This window comes from Acartia tonsa, chromosome 14 (genome assembly GCF_053477335.1).
Source record: "Acartia tonsa isolate MP-2025a chromosome 14, ASM5347733v1, whole genome shotgun sequence".
NCBI classification, from domain to species: Eukaryota; Metazoa; Arthropoda; class Copepoda; order Calanoida; family Acartiidae; genus Acartia; species Acartia tonsa.
In genome coordinates, this window is record NC_137273.1 from 19088817 (window position 1) to 19109647 (window position 20831).

At 32.0% G+C, this 20831-nt stretch overlaps 1 protein-coding gene and 1 long non-coding RNA gene across 6 annotated transcripts in view; one reads left to right on the forward strand and one right to left on the reverse strand.

Annotated features, from left to right (window-relative positions):
• LOC145305770 (1-phosphatidylinositol 4,5-bisphosphate phosphodiesterase delta-4-like) overlaps positions 1 to 20831 on the reverse strand; it is a 46362-nt gene that overhangs the window by 7608 nt on the left and 17923 nt on the right. For 4 of the 5 annotated variants that reach the window (XR_013874707.1, XM_080147566.1, XM_080147565.1 and 1 more), the window contains 17 exons: positions 13573 to 13669; positions 13015 to 13105; positions 12488 to 12540; positions 11727 to 11820; positions 10106 to 10219; positions 9647 to 9739; positions 9126 to 9220; positions 8511 to 8589; positions 8039 to 8111; positions 7388 to 7489; positions 6865 to 6979; positions 6333 to 6390; positions 4758 to 4862; positions 4205 to 4255; positions 3461 to 3562; positions 3137 to 3215; positions 2570 to 2681 (listed from right to left, as the gene is read on the reverse strand). Coding sequence is in view for 4 of the 5 variants with exons in the window: in XM_080147566.1 (XP_080003692.1) it covers positions 2570 to 2681; positions 3137 to 3215; positions 3461 to 3562; positions 4205 to 4255; positions 4758 to 4862; positions 6333 to 6390; positions 6865 to 6979; positions 7388 to 7489; positions 8039 to 8111; positions 8511 to 8589; positions 9126 to 9220; positions 9647 to 9739; positions 10106 to 10219; positions 11727 to 11820; positions 12488 to 12540; positions 13015 to 13105; positions 13573 to 13669 (1513 nt within the window). In the remaining variant the exon portion in view is untranslated. The remainder of the gene's footprint in view (positions 1 to 2569; positions 2682 to 3136; positions 3216 to 3460; positions 3563 to 4204; positions 4256 to 4757; positions 4863 to 6332; positions 6391 to 6864; positions 6980 to 7387; positions 7490 to 8038; positions 8112 to 8510; positions 8590 to 9125; positions 9221 to 9646; positions 9740 to 10105; positions 10220 to 11726; positions 11821 to 12487; positions 12541 to 13014; positions 13106 to 13572; positions 13670 to 20831) is intronic. The other variant, XM_080147564.1, reaches the window with a different exon arrangement.
• LOC145305771 (uncharacterized) lies at positions 15644 to 19346 on the forward strand. Its single transcript, XR_013874708.1, has 3 exons — positions 15644 to 15780; positions 17887 to 17952; positions 19209 to 19346. It is a non-coding gene; the product is annotated as an uncharacterized LOC145305771 (long non-coding RNA).

Sequence of the window (20831 nt, forward strand, 5' to 3'; positions counted from 1 at the left end):
CAAAATGGAGTAATTTTATCTTATTCAAGTTTCTGAAGATGTCTGGAAATTATTGGCGTATAGAACCAGACAATTTCAAATAAATTGATGTAAATCCTCAATGATGATAAAAAAATACCCCTTTAATTTGTGGTAAAAACGTTTAGACACTTAAATAAACAATCGAATCAATCAAAATCCAATAAAACTCCTAAAAGTTGTTAATCCAACAAATAATAAAAGGTTATTATAAAGCTTTAAGGAATAGTGTGATTAAGAGCCCATTGTCCCCTACCTTCTTGAATTAAATGGACTCTAAATATGGAACGCCTTTGAAGAAACCTAAATATTTTCAGTTTATAAGTCTAGTTTCTGTACTTTATCTTGACCCAAACCCAATGACCCCCCAATATAAATACCATACATATAAAAAACCAATATCAATTACAAACTACAAAAGTTTTGCTTATTGCTTTTTTATGAGTAGATATCATTATCGAGTTTATTTGGTTGTATTAATATACAAGATTTCTTCAACTATCCACTTTACATCTGTCTAACTAAAGTGCAAATATGATCAGTTTTCATACAGTCCTAATGTTTTTTAAGCAATATCATAACAAGTCAAACGGTCTATTTAAAGACAACTACAAGCCGAAGTCGCAATCTAAATGTGCAACTGTCAAGCCCTAATACCAATACACAGCGGCTTTAGGCAAGGCTCGGCCGCCGCGAGTGAGCTACGCCGACTCCTCAAATATAAAATTTTTTTGATGTTTGAATTTGAAAATTTTAACAAAAGATATATTACATATTTGGGTTGGGTTTAGACTTTCAGCTGATTTCCCTGAGGCTGATGCGCGGCTTTCAATCAAGGGCTTTAGGATAATGTCATGCAATCATGCCTTGGGTGTTAAGAAGGCCAGCAAATATAGATATACTAGAGGCGGCGTTCTGAAATTATCCCGCTATTGGCTGGATTGAATATTAATCTTTTTCTTCTATTGGCCTATCTCTGAATATTAATCTTTTTCTTCCATTGTCCAATCCCTGAATATCAAACCAACTACAAAAAAGCTATTACACATAAAGATTACTACGACTTTACGAATTTCGATCTGAACTTTTGCATGAGTAATCCTTGGTAGGTCTATTTTCCCTAAATCGAACAAAAAGTTGGAAAAGTAACGGCTGGCGGCTCAGCCGTTTTGCCGTTTTTTTTGCCTATTTTCAGGGTAAATCCATCATCAATTACGTAGGAATCAACTTTTAAAACATATTTTTGGTTTAATTCATGTTAAATGATAGCAATAACCATTTTTAAAACTTCTAGTACCAACAGCTACCGTCTAGAACCGTTTGATAGCGTTTTGGAGTGGAAAAGAGCCGTTACTTTTCCAACTTTTTGTTCGATTTAGGGAAAATAGAGCTACCAAGGATTACTCATGCAAAATTTCAGATGAAAATTCGAATTCTAAGTGCCATTTGCTCACTGATTACGAGATAGTTGCATTACCCCCCCCCCCTTTGTCTCTCTTTCTTTAAAATATTTTATTTCCTATATAGATCTGTCATGTATCTTGATGCAATAAAGCAAGCCGTTTTTTTATAAAAAATCTGTCAAAAATAATTCATAAGGTAAAAAACAGAAAAAAGTAGTCGCTCATATAGGTATAGAAAGGTGAATAAAAAGCATCAACGACCAAAAACCGCCCTTGTTATGTAATTTTTACAAAACTTGTACAATAGAGTAGTGTTATGTATTGGTCATATTTCTGTATGCATCAATCTCTTTCACTTTTTATAATAGGTCTGAATATCATAAAACTATTCAAATGGATTTATTATTAACTGGAACTTACACCTGATTACCATGTACTTTAATAAAATGAAAATTGTAGTTGGCTTAAATAACAATCTTCCACATCCCTTCCCCTCCTATTGACTAATAAATGATGCCCATGTTATCAAACCAAACTGACGGCAATTTATTTTTCTTCTGACATAATATCCACGAATAATCTATATCGATTACTATCCTGTACGGTTTTCCTTTTCTAAAATATAGCTTAAAACCATACATAATGAAGATGCTCAAATGTATGTTTTAACTTGCCAGAATTTTATCTCATATTTGTTGCAACAAATTCAAGGTGTTTGAAATTGACAATATCACTTGAAAAAATTCTGCTATGCAATTTACAACAATAGGTATTACATTGCAAAATTAAAGTAAAAAAAAATTGACAAGGACAATTTTTTTCATTAAAAAATGGTTAGAATATATCGGATTGAAGAGGAAACTCTTATAAAGTAAAAATACTGACAAAATAGAAAATGTACATTAAATACAATTTTAAGACAATGAAAAGTCTATAATCTAAATTTTTAAAGTCAAAACCTGCCATATTTGCTTAGTCAAGGATAAATATATGCTTAACCCTTGCGGAAAAAGCAAAAAAAAAAGAATGAAAAATTAACCAGCACCACTTTATTTTCAATTTATTTCAAAATAAGGGAGGAGGGTTACTGTGTTCGACTCGGAACTTTGAGGGAGACCGCCGGAATAGCCAAAACGCCAAATACTAACCTGCTGATTTGTCTCATATTGTAGATGGCAAACTTCCTGGCCTCCTCAGGGTCGTCCAGAATTCCCTGGGTCTTGGACTCTCCAAATGAGGACATGTGATAATACTTGCTATCTTAAATTAGAAATATCTATTAAAATTTATAGAAGAACCGACAATTAAAAAAAAACACTCATTTGCCTCAAACCGATCTAAATCACCATTAAAATGATTTAAAGATCCAGCTCAGGAAGGGGTGACATTCTGTCGAATCTTAACATTATTCCTACTCCAGCTGTATCAGATGCGAGGCAGTAAGAGATGCACATTGGCTGTTAAACAGGCGCGGCGCATAATTTATTAACATGCAAGGTAAGGACTTCCAGAAAAAGGTCGAGCGATCAAAAAGTTTGGTTGTCTGTAGGACGTTTGGGCGCGTAATCATGCACTTAATTAGCAAATTAGATCTAATGGTGAATTGAGCGTCCAAAGTTTTTCACCAATAGTTTTAATGTAATTAGGGGGGCTGTGTATCAATTTATCGCCCATAAAAAATCCCTGAGGAGAAAGGGCATCAAATTTTATCTTACCTTTATTATCAAAGCCATGGAAATGAACAGCGTGGATGTAATTTACAAGATCTGATAACTTCTTTGCAATCTTTGGAGGCTAAAAAAAAGAAAAGTAAACTTGTACAATAATTGTTAATTGGCCCAATTCTGTTATTGTATGGTGTGATTGGAGAAAATAAGAAGGAAAAGTTGTTGTTATTGAAGTAATTTGCGGTAGCAAAGTTACACATTTGTAAAGTAAAACACAAAAAACATTCATGGTATTGAAATGGAGACAAACAAACCGACGACGACATTTATTTGGGGGAAAAATGCGGGGAATACTAATAATCCGGGCTGTACCTTCTTTTTCTTTGCATCATCTCTTTCATCATCATCATCCTGATCGGGGTCTTCAGCATCTCCCTCCTCTCCGGGGGGCAGGCGTTTAGCCTTCACCAAGATCTTAATAAACAAAATATATATTTGTTGAACTTGATTTTCAGATGGAAATGTACAGATGACAAAGTTGATAACAAGGTAACATGATTTATAAACGCAGGTGAAGCCAACAAGCAAAATAATGTCAAGTTGGGTAAGGGACTAAAATCAGCTGTTTTTTGGGGAGGTTTAGTTTGGGAAAAATGTCGTAAAGATCCAAAAACTGAACTAATAAACAATACCCAAAAACAGCTGTTTTTGGTATCTTAAAGCTTCATCTGACCAACAAATTTATTTTGATTATTGGTTATACCTTATACCTGACTAAAAAATAAAATACAAAAATAGACCCTTTTATGTTTCATCGGCTATGTTAAATCAAATGAAGGCTAGATGAAGGAAGTGAAATATGAAATGCAATATATCTTAAAGTCTAATGTTACATTAAAATTAAATTAAAAGGGGAGGTACAATGTACAAGTACATTATATATTATCAATTTATCTTGCTCACATATCACTTCCATAATCACAAACCAAATGTTTACAAGAACTCCACAAAGTTTCCCTGAATGCAAGATAAATTCAACAAGACTATCCCCTGTTAATATGAAACAAACTGCAAACTCTAGAATAATTAGGTATATTTATTAAATTATTCCTATACCTTTCGTGTCACCTTTTTAGCCTTGGGGAGGTTCTTAGCCTTAACCAATATCTATAAAGTAAAGTTAAATAAGGCTTTACTTTTAGCCAGTGGTCTTAAAACTCTATGTTACCTTTTTAAATCTGCAAACAAGCTTTATAAAAAGTATGTACTTATATTTGTTTCAGTGTGATTGAATAGTATAGAAGGTATAAAGATTTTAATGGAGGGTAATCAAAATAATTTTAGTTAACTTTAATAGTTATTCAACGCATCGTATTATAGACAGTTTTCCACGGATATTAAAATAAAAAATATAAGATTAGGAACAGTTTTGTTAATTCCGAGGGGTCGAAGGCCCGGGATAACTAAACTGGTATAAATTTCATAATTTTTATTTTAATATCTCTAGAAAATTGTCTCTAATACGATGCTATACATGAGTTTTCAGTATGGCTCAGAAGTTAGAACCGATTTTAATCAAGTCGATATTAATCGGTTTCGAAGCCTTACTGGAAAGTATCTTTTCTTGACGTATCCGTCTAAACCGAACCAAACATTTTTACAAGTTCACCTTATTTATAAGTTGATCAGGGGAAGGCATATGGTCCACAGTCTCATCTGGAGATTCCTTGTACAATTTAGGTCCAAGAATACTTTCCAGATAGTGAGACATCACCTAAATAAAAATCACTAAAAAGTTTTAAGTATGATCTCCACCTTCTGATGGGTAAATAAACTAGGGTTGGCAATCCGAATCCGGAATCCGCCCAATTTTTTAGCCAATTTTGGAATCCGAATCCGGAATCCGTTTTTTAATAGCGGATTCGGATTCTTAATTGGTAGGCTAAAATTAGCGTCTTGAGTTTTTTCTTTTAACTCCCCTTTTTTGAAGGCAAAGATTATCATCATTATATATAATATCTTTTAAAATCTGGTTCGATTCTCGGAAGTGAATTATAGAGAACACCAAGAACATTAATTCTTAGGACACATGTAGCACTTAAATTTTTTAATGTTTAAAAAAGCCTTTTAAAATATTGCTAAAATACGGAATCCGAATCCGCCAAAAATAAGAATCCCGAATCCGCCTTTTTTGGACGGATTCTTGTAAGAATCCGAATCCGGTCCAAAAATTTGACGGATTGCCATCCCTAAAATAAACATTCGACCAGCATTCCTCACTGAAGCTTATTTTTACATAAACCTCACTCTAATCAATAGAACCTATCTGTAAGTCAAGGCATCAAATCTTTGTGATTCTGTAAACAGATTCAAAGAGTCAACTCCCAGAACATAAAGAACCCAACACAACATTATATCAAATAAAATTCTTAATTCACTTCATTAATAGTTAACATAATTATAAAGTTGACAATGTCACTTTTCATAAATTTTCCGTACAACTCATAAAACAATCTTTTACAAAATAAATCCATATATATAACTAGCAAATGCTATCTAGTAAATAATTTAAAAATGCTAAAACATTTTCAGAAAAATACAAAATTTAGATTTTGTTTCATGAACAGTGATAAGAAATCAAAAAGTTAAACGGCAACCACTCGGGAGCTGTTTTATAAACTTGCAGATTTTTTGAAGAAGCGGTTAAAAATTCGAAAATATGCGGCCTGTTTTGCTTGGATTAGATCCATTTTAACTCTCCTATTTTGAAGTATTTAAAAAATGTTCTCAAATTTTTCAAAATTTTTATTCTACTCCTAGTTTAACATAGGTACTTAACTTGTCAAAACTCTTTCTGACAACTTACAAGACACTTATTCAATTTGAACAAAACTTTAAAGTTGGGTTTTTGGATGAAAATAAATTGTGACAAAATTTTTACAAACAAGAATGACACCATCAATAAAACCAAAGCTGAAAACTTCAGAAATAAATAGATAAATAAAGGAAAGACGAACAAATCTAAATAAAGGAGTCTCCCCTAAAAGTGCCAAGTCAAGCATAGAAACACCTTTCCTTTGTTTGAAAGTGATTTTTCTTTCGTTTGTTTATTAAATTAAGTTAAGATAATTTTAGTACTTGGCAGCGCCACAGGGTTAGAAAATTGAAGGTATAGGGGATATAAGCTCGATTGCCACTTAACGGGAAAGCAACTACAATAAATTAAAATAATAATTCTCCCTACCTCTTGCTGTTCAATGCTACAATGGTTTTCTATGGATAAGATGAGGGGATAGGGTGACCTAAACATTGTTCAATATCAGTTATGAATAAGTAGGTACCAAATTAAAATATTTTGCTACTCAGTCCTAGTACTTTAACTGAAGCCTTATTTTAATCAAGTATACATTTAACCAAGAATCTAAAGGGATAAGACAATGGCCGATAAATTGATGTACATCCCCAATGATGATTAACAAAATACCCCTTCTGGAGATTATGATTAGTGGTTAAAACGTTTGGACACTAACCAATCAAAATTCAGTAAAAGTATCCAAGGTTGTTAAGCCAACGAATAAGAAAACGTTATTATAAGACTTTGTGTAATAAACAAAAGAACGCTAAATGAAATATAAATCAATCTTTCCCCAAGATTCTTTCCAACTTCGCAATCGGACGAAAAGTTAAATACATCCAGTTTGACTAGTCATATGTTATTGGTGTTATGGTATATCCATTTTAAAAGATTTTTTTTGTCAACTTAAAAAAAATCTTACTTTTCAAAGGCATATTTTTCACACGCCTCTATAACATCCTTGAACAATATTTTGGATGTGAGGGTGTGTCCATGGTAGATTATTGGTTCTCCGTCATCACCATCCCAACAGTCCACTAAAAAAAGTACGTTGTACGAAAACACAACTTTGGAGTAGGCATGCATTTTGGCCGATATAATGAAAAACAAATATAAAACATTGACAGTATAAATAATATTTTCTTTTCCTTTAAGGTTAAATATTTCCTCAAGCTAAAAGACAAAAGGTTTGTGTATTTTAGACTCAATAAACGCATTCGATATGTTTCAAATGATTAATTATGGCGAAGATTTTCTATATCAAGTGATAGTCCGTTGGTACGTCCGCTTTTGATCTAAATCTATGCATGTTAAAATTATCCAATTCATTTCATACTTAGCATGTTGGTTCCTATAACAGTTAGGTACAACTTAGAAAGTGAAGCAACTATATAAGCATAGCAAAGAAGTCGGTTTATTTTATCTTTAAAAATTAAGATTCTTACATTCAACACAGCGGCATCCACGCTTGAGCGCGTTGATATAGGCATCTATGCTGCTTTCTCCTGTCAGCTGATTTCCAGTTAGGTAGGTGTTGTGGGATGAGGCTGAAAAATGAATAACAATGATCCAGGAGTGTATATTTTCCATTATTATGGGTATTGATTGATACTACATTAATTGGGGAAATATATTTTACTAGCGGCATCGCCCCTAGCCTCTATGGGCTTTTCCTCGATAAAATTAAAAAACCCCCACTAATTTCAAACTGATTTTTTAAAAAATTAAAAAATTATTTTTTGTTGTTTTTTTGGGGGGTTGGGGGTGTCCCACCCCCCAAGAAAATAGCCTAAAACCACCACAGGACCAGTAGGTAAATTCCCTGAAGAGTGGTTACCGAGACCTTAAGGGACAGACGGACGGACAGACAGACATCATTCTATTTTGTATTATAGATATAGATTCAACTATTTTTTTGCTATATGATTTAAGTTAGAAAATGTATATTTTTTTTGTGCGTGTAGGGGGGGGGGGGGGGTAGAAAAAGATAAGATTTAAACGTAAGGCTTATAGTATTACATTGTTTGATAACAGCCTAAGTCATTGTCCATCATAGAGAAAAAAGGGGACATTTTAAATAAAAAACAAGAACATACCTATCCAGTAGTGAGACAAGGGTTGGCTCATATCCTCTCGTACTTGGGTTCTCTCCAGTTTATCCATAATGTCCTGTAAAAGTGATAATTACATACCTTACCTTTTTCAATTGTTATTACAGTTATGATAGTTAGTACTGAAAAATCTATTTAGAATAACATGTTACAGACTATTTCTACATTTCAATGACAAAAAAAAAAAAATCTGTGACAAACGGCCAAAATTTCTTCTTTGTGACTAAAACTACCTCTATAGGTATTATGTTAACAAAATAAACAAACTAACTAGGTATTAAATGCTTCGAAAAAGTCAAAGATACATAAATATTATGTCTACTTTGAAAAAATGTAAAGCAAAATCTCAGAATTACTTCACCACTCCAACGCACTTGGTCCCTTATTTTTAAAACATTTTACTAGCCCTATTGAGTAATACTATTCATGCGGGAACCCAATTCTGTTCTAAATTGACCTGCAGATCAGAGAACATGAGGAACTGTCTGAATCCTTCTCTACATAAAGATTTCTGGTCTTTTGATGTCTCGTGGTTCCTAAATCATAATCATATTATAAAAGTAACAGGATAGTGCTTGTACCGATGAATCTCGCTAACTGCTAAACCCGATATGGTTTTCCTTTACAGAGAAGCTTTATATAGGTCCATGGAAGGTATATAATATAACCATTTTGTAAAGAGTGAAAATGACTTTAAGGACGTAGCCGCTATTATAAACATAAGAGAAATCAATTATTTTTGTAAACTATTAATATATAATTTGTGTTGGTACCTTTTTCAATAACATATTTTTAAACCCTATTTAGTTAAAAAATTGCACAAATCACCATGACAATAACAATAAACATTGATTGGATTTAAGTGGCAATTAGTGTTTCATTTCATCTTCTATAAAATTGCTGCGAAGCTACTATAATTTAGGCATGTCCGTGCGCCTTTCATTCGTACCGACCAAGGTAAAAATAATCAAAGTAGAAGTTGACGTTTTGCTGAAATATGCTATTTTTAGTAGATATGAAGTAAAATAAATTACTTAACTATTTATCTATTCTTATTCTATGTTTTTATTACCTTATAATAGTTTCGCATTCAAGAGCTGGTAGTTCTAACTTTTGTTCTTCGCTGAAAAATCTTTGAAGATTTTCTTTTGTTAAACGGCCTTCACTCTGAAAATGTTTTAATGTTGCGAAATATTTTGTTTTGGAACCTTTAACTTCAAATATATAAATAAATATTAATAAAGCTAAAAGATGATTCTTAGCAACTCTATAACGTGGATAAAGATGGTTAGGAATACACTGATACAGTATTTTCGCAGTTTTCCTCTTTGAAGTTTGTAGTTTCTGTATGATAGTTTACTGAATATCAGGTATTCGTTGGTTAAAAAAAAATTGTTTCAGTGAAAGCATCAATATAAAAAAAATGTAACATAAGCGTTCGAAAAGTTTACCCCCCCCCCCCCCTCCCTATCTGTCCCCTTTAAAATTGAAATTAGAAGGTCTGCCTTCCCCCTTTTTCATCCCCCCAATAAATACACCCACTGGCCATAAACTGTGCAGCCTACCACACCTCAGATGATTAACTAAACTTACATTCTGATATTTGTTGAAAATATCATTGATAGCAGGATTTGTTTGCTCCATAAGCTTGTAGTAGAATGCGATAAATTCATCCTCGTTCAAAACCTAGACCAAAGAATCAAAGGAATCAAAAGATGGTAAATCTGTCCCTTTTCTTTTAAAAAGTTTGCTAGGAAATTCTTATTTTATTAGTTTTTTAACCATTGGTCTTAAGGGATAAGACAATAAACGATAAATTGATAAAAAAAACTCCAATTGTAATAAACAAAATTAACGCTTTTGTAGATTAAAGTTATTGGTTGAAAACTTTAGACACTGCAAGAAAGTTCAATTAGCCCCAATCAATATCTAATAATGATCACTGAAGCCAACAAATAAAAGAAGGTGTTTATAAAACATTGGGAACCAGTATAATTTATAGTCCATTGCCTCCCCCCCCCCCTTCCAACCCTTCCAGTGCAGAGGAGGTACCTGTGATTTATCCTTGATGTTGATATCCCCCTTGTTTGTGTTGGCCTCGTCAAACAGCTTCTGCATCGCCTCCTTCTCCATCTTGATGTTCATCTGGCGACACAATATTTTTACCTACAACAAGATTAGTTTTTAAACAAAAACTTACGTCTTAAAGAAAGATAGATTTTCAAATCCTTTATATAACACATTGAAAGTATATTCTAATACTTTAAACAAAAAAGTTGAAAATTCAAAGAAAAACGGTCAAGTTTTACAAAATTTTAAAATTTGAAGTTATCATACAACAAGAAAATTACTACTTAATATCAAAAGATTGAAACTAAAGAAATAAAACGCAATACCTAAATATTATTTTTTCAAATACAAAAAAGAAAAAAATTCAAAACAAAAAAATAAAATTCAATATTAAAACATCTGAAAAGTATCTGGTGTATTATGAATGTTAATTTCAACTGTCTGAATACCAGGGATCTAATCTAATCAGGGAAATATTTATGTAAAAATTCCCAAAGTTGTTAAGCCAACGAATAAGAAAATGATATTATAAAATTTTGGGACTAGTGTAATAAACAGCCTATTGTCTCCTCTCTCTGCTGAAACCTCCCTGTTACATTGTAAATGACAGTATCAAATGCTTTGCTAAAGTCTAAGTATCATAAAGTGTTGGTTTGTGCTCGTTAAAATCATAATCAAATTATCTTAACAACAATAAATGATAGAATTATGTGTACAATGTACATGGATAAAATTTATGTAAAACAGAAATTTAATTCAAATATATATTATATATACACTAGCGGCTACGCCCCCTAGAGGCCTCTAGAGCCACATGAGGGGGAAGGGGTTTTTATTTTGATTACCCATTTCTTATTTTATTATAAAATAGCCTAAAACCAACCCTGAACCTATGCAAAGATTTCCTGAAATTGAGAACTCATCGGTTTAGAAGTTACAGAAATCTTAAGCTAAATTAAAAAGAGGGAGGTCATTTTCTAGTAAATCCCGTAAAGGTGTGTGTTATAAGGCCTAAAAATAGTAATAGAACGATAAGGTGCTCTATATATTTGTATTCCCTATTGAATAGAACAATAGGGAAATTTTTTTTTTTTTTTGATAACCGTACCTGGAATATCTTAAAATAATACGAAATTTCTATCAAACGCTTTGTTTGGCTCAAACTGACAAAAATTTAAAAAAAATATAATTTTAATAATAATGTTTTCTATAGGTACAAGGTAAAGGTTAAGAACAATCTATACCATTAAACAAAGGACCTTGTACCTATAGAAAACATTATTATTATAATTATATTTTTTTTTTAAATTTTTGTCAGTTTGAGCCAAACAAAGCGTTTGATAGAAATTTCTTATTTTTTAAGATATTCCAGGTACGGTTATCAAAAAAAAAAAAAAAAAATTTCCCTATTGTTCTATTCAATAGGGAATACAAATATATAGAGCACCTTATCGTTCTACTACTATTTTTAGGCCTTATAACACACACCTTTACGGGATTTACTAGAAAATGACCTCCCTCTTTCTTCTTTATATAATACGATACCTATTGTTTTTCAAATTAATTCAAATTAGACAAACTTAATCAGCCATCTTAAATATACCTCTTCAAAATTCAGATATCCACTTTTGTTATCATCTGCTTTATTGAAGGCATTTTTAAGGTATCGTTCATATTCCTTCTGGTTGCTCAGGCTTCTAAATAAAATATTAGGATTCAAAATTTTATTTTCATTTGATTTTTAAAAATTATGGTGTGTAATCTCATATTTGTTTTGTTGATTGTAGTAAATTTTTTTCATGTCAGAACTTGTAAACAAATGTTGTGCAATCTAAGGGTTGGTTGTCTGCAGTTAGCAGGAAAACAATGTGATATACCCACACTCTAGCGTAAATATCAAAGGTCTTGTAAAAAAACAATCGCTTCAATTTTTTTCAATACTAGCGGCTTCGTTAATAAAACCAATTTTTCGTATTATAGATTTAAAAGAAAAATTATTTTCATTTTTTTGGGGGGGAGGGGGGGTTATAAACCTTCCCGGAACCTATGAGAAGCTACCCTGTAAAGGAGAACCCGATCGGTTCAGCGGTAAGCTAGATCCTTCGCTACAAACAAACAGACAGACAAACAGAAAGACATCGTTCTACTTTGTTTCATAGATAAACCTTCAGTTTTGGTTCAAAACTAATAAAAAAATAGCCCTTGCAGAGAAATTTGCCCTACGCCGAAAGTGCACATTTTATTATAAATTAAGAAAAGTTTGTCTGTTTCTAGAAAGAACAAACCGTCTTACGGGGGGGGGGGGGGGGCGACTTCACCCCATCCCCCACACCACAAGTGCCCCTAGAGGACTTTTTCAATTACCTGAGGGTAAGAACAAGATGGGAGATCCCTTCCACCCAAAGGTTTCTTGTCTCCTAAACATAATTGAGTCGTATAAGTAAAACTAACATTTGTAAGCATGACCATGACCTATTTCAAGGTTCCAAATATTTAGGGATCCCAAGGAATAAGATAATGAACAGTAAATTAATTTATATACCTTATTCTTATATAAATTATCGGTGGAAATGATAGGACACTGCTTGTTTATTACCCAAGCAAGACTATATAGAGATTACAAAGTTTACAGCCATTAAATGAGAGATCGTAATTTTGAATATTGGAATATTGCAAGATTTTAGGCTTGTACCATGTGAGAAAAAAATATATGCACAATGACTAACAAAATTTTTACAAAGAATTTACATCTTCTTTAATAACAGCCAAGAAAGTCAGGTTTTATTAGTCCCACAAACAGACAGACGGACGGAATTATAGTGTAGCTTCTGTACCAAAACACTAAGACATACAAAGACAAAGAGAATGTGTATTACTAAAAACCAACTCACCATGTCCTCAGCAACAAGATCAAGTTCATGCAAATTTGACTCGGGAACAAAGATCAGAGAAAACGAGGTTTTTTGAGTCATGTGCTTGCACCTACAAAAATAAGACAGATTTATATAACAAATATGTCATTTCAAATCCGTATAAAAAACCAAGAATTTGTATATACTGGGTAATTTCACACCAATGCAATCTAACAAACACACTTTTTAAGAACATAAAAAAAAGATGCTCTAAAAAAAAGAAGAAAAAAGAGCTAGCCATAATAGTTTTCTCACTGAACCTTCTGACTTTAGGATATAATAATAAAGTGTTAGATATATCACGCGTTAGACTTAGTAAATGTGGAGAAATATCTACTTTTGAAAAGTAATTAAAACAGAAGATTCTAAAAGTTGGATAAATTCTTTGTTTTCTGTTTCTTTACAAAAATAATTTTCTATATTAATTTTCAAAGTTTAATTCAGAATACGACTTAAATTTAAAATCATTCATTCTATGGCAAAAATTACAAAAAGCAATTTTAGTTTAACTTCACAAAGAAAGCAAAAAATACTTACATAGCCTTGGTATTATTGTTTGTAATTTGGTTGAAAATATCTGTACCATAATCCATCCGCACTTCAGATATATCCACAAGGTTGTAAGAATTTTCATCTAAATTTTAAATAATCTTTATTGCTTTCCCTCAAAGTGCATATTGAGCATGCATAAAGTAAAAATAAGGAGGTTGGTTTCCTATGCATATCCATTGCGGGGCTATCTAACCCTAATCACTAATTTTAAATCTACTGGTGGGGGGGTTCTTTGCTTGACTCGGCACTTTGAGGGAAACCATTTATTTCTTTAAAGTGTTAAAATAATTGCATACAACTACATATTTAGAACAATCAATAATAAAGCAATAACAAAATTTTTATTGAACAATCGAAAAGCAATTTTAGCAGGTAATTTTATCTAAAAAATTTGACATTTTTGATGTAAGTTTATGAACGTCTGATACACCTATTAATCTTTAAATTTACGTATTTTTGTTATATATGATAATCGTCAAACACTTTAATTTAGTCCAACGTGCATAATCTTTTTTTTAACAAACGATAATACTAAATTCTTAAAGGGACTGTGAACGAGAATTTTTCTCATCTTAATATCAAATCTTAACATTATCTCATTCATAATATCTCACAGATAGAGCAAAACGCGCTTTTGTTTGCTTATAAAATGGCTTTTTCCGCCGATTTTTATAAGGTACAGGGAAAGGAAGAAATTTTCCGTATTATATAAAATGTGCATTAAATTGCCTTTTTCTCTCATTATAGCTAAAATTAAACTTTTTCACATAGTTCCTGATTTTTCCTAACCGTTAAGCTATCTGTAGCTGCAAATTATTAATTAAAATATGAACCAGGCACAGAGAAATTGATAAAAGAAATCAATTTTTTTTTGGAAAAGTCCAATGCGCCATTAAAATTACATAACATAATTGACCCCATGAATCTACTGTGTTTGAAACAGTAATTTTTTCTTAGGTTCGGAATACATTAAGGCTAGCGCTTACACTCTTCCCTTTTTTGATAGCTTCCCCTTCCTTATTTTGGTACATCAGCTGGACAGCTGACTTGTATAATACATAAATATTTTATAAAAAATACCTAAACAACACGCTTGAATATGAAAGTTTATTTAACGTTTACCATTAATTTGGTGACAAGTAAAAATAACAATTGGAAGTATAAAGTAATAAAATATTATACAATTTTTAAAATATTCTTTTCCTCAAAAATAGTTGAAAATTAAAACCATAGAAAAAAAATTGTCAACTCTCTCTGTTCTTAATTCGTTTTTACGCAACGCCGCAAGTAGCCGTAGCTTTCTTAGCATTCTAATTTTTAATATAAAATAGAAAGTGAAAGTAAGTTGAGTTTTTGTAACTGTCGGTAATCGGTATGCAGTGAAGAAATAAATAATCAGGAAAGAAGGGGACAATGGACTGTTTATTTCACTAATCCCCAATTATTTATTTCAACGTTTTTCTTATTATTTGGATTAACAACTTTTGGGGATTTTATTGCACTTTGTAATGGCGCCAGTTTTTGCCATTCCCGAGGTTTTGATGGGCACATTAGGTAGGAAGGAGTTTTATATTGATGACTCTGAATTACTTTTTTTAGGCAATTAAATTTAATATTTATCATATGAAGTTTTTGTTTTAACCCGTTTTTGACCAGATGAATTTTATTTGAACGCAGTTTTATACTTTTTTTTTCATTGATATGCTACCAGAGCAGATAATGGGTTAATTTGAGTGTTCAAACGTTTCAATCACTTAATCCAGAATCACTGGAGATGTACATCAATTTATCGGCGATTGTCTTATCCCTTTAGATCCCTGAGAATTATTAGTTATTGCAATAAATCCTTATACTAAATTAACAGGATGTCTTCTGTTTGTGTGTTTGTCTGTGTGTTTGTACCGAAGGATCTCGCTAACCGCTGAACCGATCGGGTTCTCCTTAACAGGGTAGCTTCTCATAAGTCCCGGGAAGGTTTATAACTATTTTTATATAATAATAACCAGTTTTGAGTTATACACAAAAGTTCCCAATATTTGTGGGAAGATGATTTTCCTTCAGTGTTTTTCTGTCAGAAATTCTTTACATAAAAATTCATCACAGAAAACCTAACTGAGTATTTAATTTTCAGATAAAATGAAGTCAGAAATAACTCAGATATTTTCAGCGTCACACTTGCTAGTTAAGCTTTAGGTAAGTTATTAATTTCATTTCATTTGTTCCACAAATTAAGAATGATATAAAATTAGCATATACCAGATTAGAAATCTTCATCTTTTAATCTAAATTAAACTACCGGCTATAGAAGCTTTCATAAACTGAAGAACTCAATCGGTTCAGTAGCTACCGTAATCTTAAGACAAAAAAATACTATTTTATATAATAATCTGTAGTTTCTTGTTTATTTTGTGTTAGATTTTGTATGGTATTTAGATTTATGTTTTTACACAAAGTAAAGACAGTAATCTTGTTTTTAATTCTTAAAAGCATTATCTAGGTAGTGTTATGAAAACTTTAGTTTTACTTAAGACGAGTTATTGAAAGCGAAGCTTTTCTATAATAAGAGTCGGTCCGTACGTCCGTCCGTCCGTAACAGTTACCTCTTTTCGTTAATTTAAACAGGTTAGAATTGTCCTATCGATTCCAAACTTTGTATGGTGATTCCTATAACAGTTAGGTACGACTTAGAAAGCGAAGCAACTCTATAATCGTTACCAGAAAGTCCATATATCCATTCAAAACAAGCTTATTAAACGTCAGTATGACCTTAAACAGTAACATGTCAAATTTTGCAACAAATTTACTAACAATTTTGTAAAGACATATGCATTAATATTCAGTTCTGAGACTCTGCAAGTGTTATGTTCGTTTGTCCTTCCATTTCAGAGCTTCGCTATTATGGATGTTGTTATCCTTGTTAATAGATGGAGGGGGGGGGGGGGGGTGATACCATCCTTTTCTAACCCGTATTTAAGCTACTAGAGATTTGGTCATTTTCGTTCTCTCTTTCTCTCTCTCTCTCTCTCTCTCTCTCTCTCTGCCCCCCCCAATTAGGATTAAAAACATATTGAATTTGAATTGTTTATTTTTTGTTGAAAAAAAGGTTGAATGTATACCAACCCTTTGAATACACGATTGTTTTAATATCCTTTGGCAAATTGCTGGCAGCCAAGTCTTTGATCCCGATTTAAAAGATCTAAAATAAACAAGAAACTTTGGCTACAGTAGGGCTAGCTCAATTGTTCAACTTTCAGTTTTAAAATTGAATAACGGAGCCCAATCAATTCAGGACATTACTGTGTCCGCATTCTGTCATTCGTATGTCCGTCCTTTCGTCCGTCTAAGTAAGTTAGTAAAAAATCTTTTTAATTGGGGGTTCTTTTTTTGGTTAGTTCTTTTATTAAAGAGGACTATCCACGAACAAGAGCAAGTGATTCTAAGCATCTTCCAGCATTGATCCTTAGCATTTTTTTAGTGAATATACTAGGTTCATGTTAATTATTTAGTTTATTGACTAAAAAATTAGGTTTTAGCATGGTTTTGTATGAAAAAAACTGAAATGTTAAGCATAGTTTGGTGCAAATTCATCAAATGTTTTGATCAAACTGTTGTTTAAAAGCTCTGACACAAAAGTATATCATTTTGATTAAAAAAATATGTTTAGAAAAAGGGTTGGTAGTTTGTAATATTTTAAACAGTTTAATTAATGTACCTTTTGCAATTTACAGCATTTGATCATCATCATCGCCATTTATCTCTTCTTTCCAGAGCATAGGCCACGCCCAATGGTTCTCCATTTATCTTTGAATTGGGCCTCAGTAGAGGCTTCAAGCATTTGATGCTTTTATTTTATTTTGTCCTTTGAACTCAACAAAGTAGTTGATGATATTGTATCTAAAAATGCTTTACATTTTAAAGTTTTTTTCATATAAAACCATGGTGAAGCATAACTTTTTAGTCGATAAACCAAATATTTAATATAAACCTAGTATATTCACTCAAAAAAATACTATGGATCAATGTTGGAAGGTGCTTAAAATTACTTGCTCATGTTCGTGGATTGTCCTCTTTGAGCTGATCTAAGAGGGCGATACATTTCTATATATTTTGAGGCATAATTTGTTGAAAAATCCTAAATAATTTTCCTTATACAAAGTGCCCCTAGCCAAAGAAGAAAATAAGTTGTATTTTATTTCCTGTAAATGACAAATGGATTAAATCAAAAACACTCTAGGGAAAGTGGGGGGTCTGTATTGAAATTTATACTTAAACCGCCAATTAAAGTGTCTAATTATTTAGAACTGTGACTCCAAGATGCTTGTTTCCCCAGAAACTTTATTCCTGGCAGCGTTGTAACTCTTACAGGTACTTTTATATGTTACCTATATAAAGTTATAAACTTTGGAATTGGAATTAGAAAATAAACGAATTAGCGGGTTTCGTTGTATTATCACAGTACCTTTTTTCCTATTTCTAGCCCTGAGGGGGGCTCTAGTCCTGCAGGCCTATTTCCTAACCTTGCGGGGTAATCATTAACATTCAGTTAACGTAACCTACTGTAAAATAACTTATCAAAAGCTGTACACGGACTCGGACATTCAGCCTTTTTTTATGAAAATCAATCTTTGAATCAAACTATCGGCTATACTCTTAGATGGGCAATTAATTCGGAGAGGGAGGGGATACAACTTCTTTACATTTACAATTTTAGTTTTACAAAATTGAAAGTAAAAAAATGTTGGGGGGGGGGGGGGGGGGGAGTTATTATTTCTCTTAATACGTTACCCCAAAATAGTTATAAACTTTCATAAAACCTATGAGAAGCTACATTGTACAGAAGAACCATTTAGGTTCAGCGGATAGCAATATCCTTGAAAAAACGCAGACAGACACACACATACACAAATAGATATTAATAAACAGACTGTAGTTGCACAGAAAGAATTTGAAATTATCTAAAGTGAAGTTTCATATAGGTCCTTAGATGGTTTCAGGCTATTTTTTATAAATAAGTCTTGGCATGGTTTGGGCTATTTCTCTGCCCTTCTATATCCCTTCGAATATAGAACCCCTGGATAATAGGGGCGCAGCCTCTAGTTTCAAGTAAAGTAAAAGTTCAAATAGCCTCAAGATAGTATTCCATAGGGATATAGCACAGAAACTAGAAATATATATTTTTTCTTAAGAATTAAGTGAGAGGGATAGAGTTTGGCTTTAGGAAATAATTTACAGTCGTTCTATGCAGTAATTAGATACTTGTTTTGCAAAGTAGTGTGATGTATATGTGTCTGATTGGGTTTTAATTTTTGTTGTTGATAAAAGCATTAGATAATTAACCCCCCACCCCCATATCACAACCAATAATCTCAACAAAACATTGATCTTACAGACAGACGGACTTTTGAATTGTAGAGTAACTAAAATAACAGGATTCTGTCATATATGTTAAATTTGACCCCTACTTTCATGGGCGATTTTTATCGGAAAGAAGGAGATACCATACTTCAAATTACTTAAGACCTTTCCTTGACCTATTTTTTTTTATAGATTTATTGATAAGCGAGATCTTTATGTTAACACAGATATAGAAATATTCTTTATATTTTTTTTTCATTTTTCAGGTGTTACTTTATGTTGAGATTCGAGAACTTCCAAAACCAAAACCTTCATAATAAATGAAATCAATGAACATTGTTTATTTTGTACTTTTTGTATTGTATTTTTAAAAATTTTGATTTAATAAAAACAACTGTAAATTCTGTGAATTCATTTGAATTTTAAGTATAAAATATTTTTAACAGATTACTTGTTTTTATGATATTTACAATGTTTAGCTTTTAATAGCGAGGCTACTTTATGATTAGAAATTTTCGTCTGTCTGCTATGCTAATTTGAAAACTAAAATTGGAGATTAAACTCAATTGCCGCAAGGAAAATATAATTTTCTCAGCTGCTTTATAGATAGACGGCTGATTATTTTTTGTGAAGATTATAATATCAGCTATTACTATACAACGCAATTGGTCCGTCAGGTAGTCTGTATTGTGCCAGAAAACATGAACCTAAGACAGAGGTCAGATTAAAAAAAATTGCTGACATTAAAGGTCGATATAACTATTTACCATCTATACTCTACAAAGGTGGATGGCGAGGGTGACATAAAGAAACCAAACCAAAAGTTAAAGGAAGTTCACTAAAGACAGAGTTACAGCACTGAACTTTGGCTTGGCGTGGTAGATATTAAAATGTATAATGTGGAACTGTGAATATAATGTGGAACTACAGCTATTGGCAAAAACTGCCGTTTTCCGCCGAAATTTTTTTTCTTTACTTGCTAAATCACATAATAATCGGAGACAATCTTAGTTTTTTCCTATCAAAGATTTTCAACATATCAAAAAAATCTGAAGTGACGAGTGTAAATATAAGAAAATCCTCTTATAAATATTTCTTTTTTTCAATCCTTATTCAATCCTATATAAAGAAGAAAGTTTTTTTTTGTCTGTAGTGAAGGATTTCTCTAGTCGCTGAACCAATTTTAGAGTGAAGCTTCTTATATGTCCAAGGGTAGTTTAATGCTTTTTTATTAATAAAAAATGTCGTTGTAAGGTTTTAAGCTATTTTACTGCACTTTCATATCCCTAGACACCAGGGACGCAGCCGCTAGTCCGTATGATAAAGTAACAGGATGTCTGTACTGATGGATCTCTCTCAACCGATCGGGTTCTCCTTTGCAGGGTAGCTTCTCATAGGTCCAAGAGGCTTAACAGCTAGATTTGAAAATTTTGATTTTCTCAAATGACTCAAATTATTTAATTTGGCTGAGGAAAGGCAAAATTAAATTTCGGCGGAAATTGGCTGATTTCGGCAATAGATGCGGTTGTGATGGAAAGCAATTATGTAATTGTTACCAACATTTATCCTTTTTAAAAGTGAAGCTTTTCTATGATTAGGGTCAGTCAGTCCGTCCATAACAGTTAGCTCTTTTTTGTTAATTTATACATGTTAGATTTGTCCTATCGATTTAAAACTTTACATGGTGGTTCCTGTAGTGGTTAGGTACGATTTAGAAAGTGTAGCAACTCTAAAATCGTTACTAGAATGTCAATATGTTTATTTTAAACATATTTATTTTTAACTTTTTTAACAAATATTTCTATGTGTTACAATAAACCGATTGGTCTGAGTTTTGGAATCTGATTCGCACAACAAAGTACATCGTAACTCTATAATTATGTCTAAAA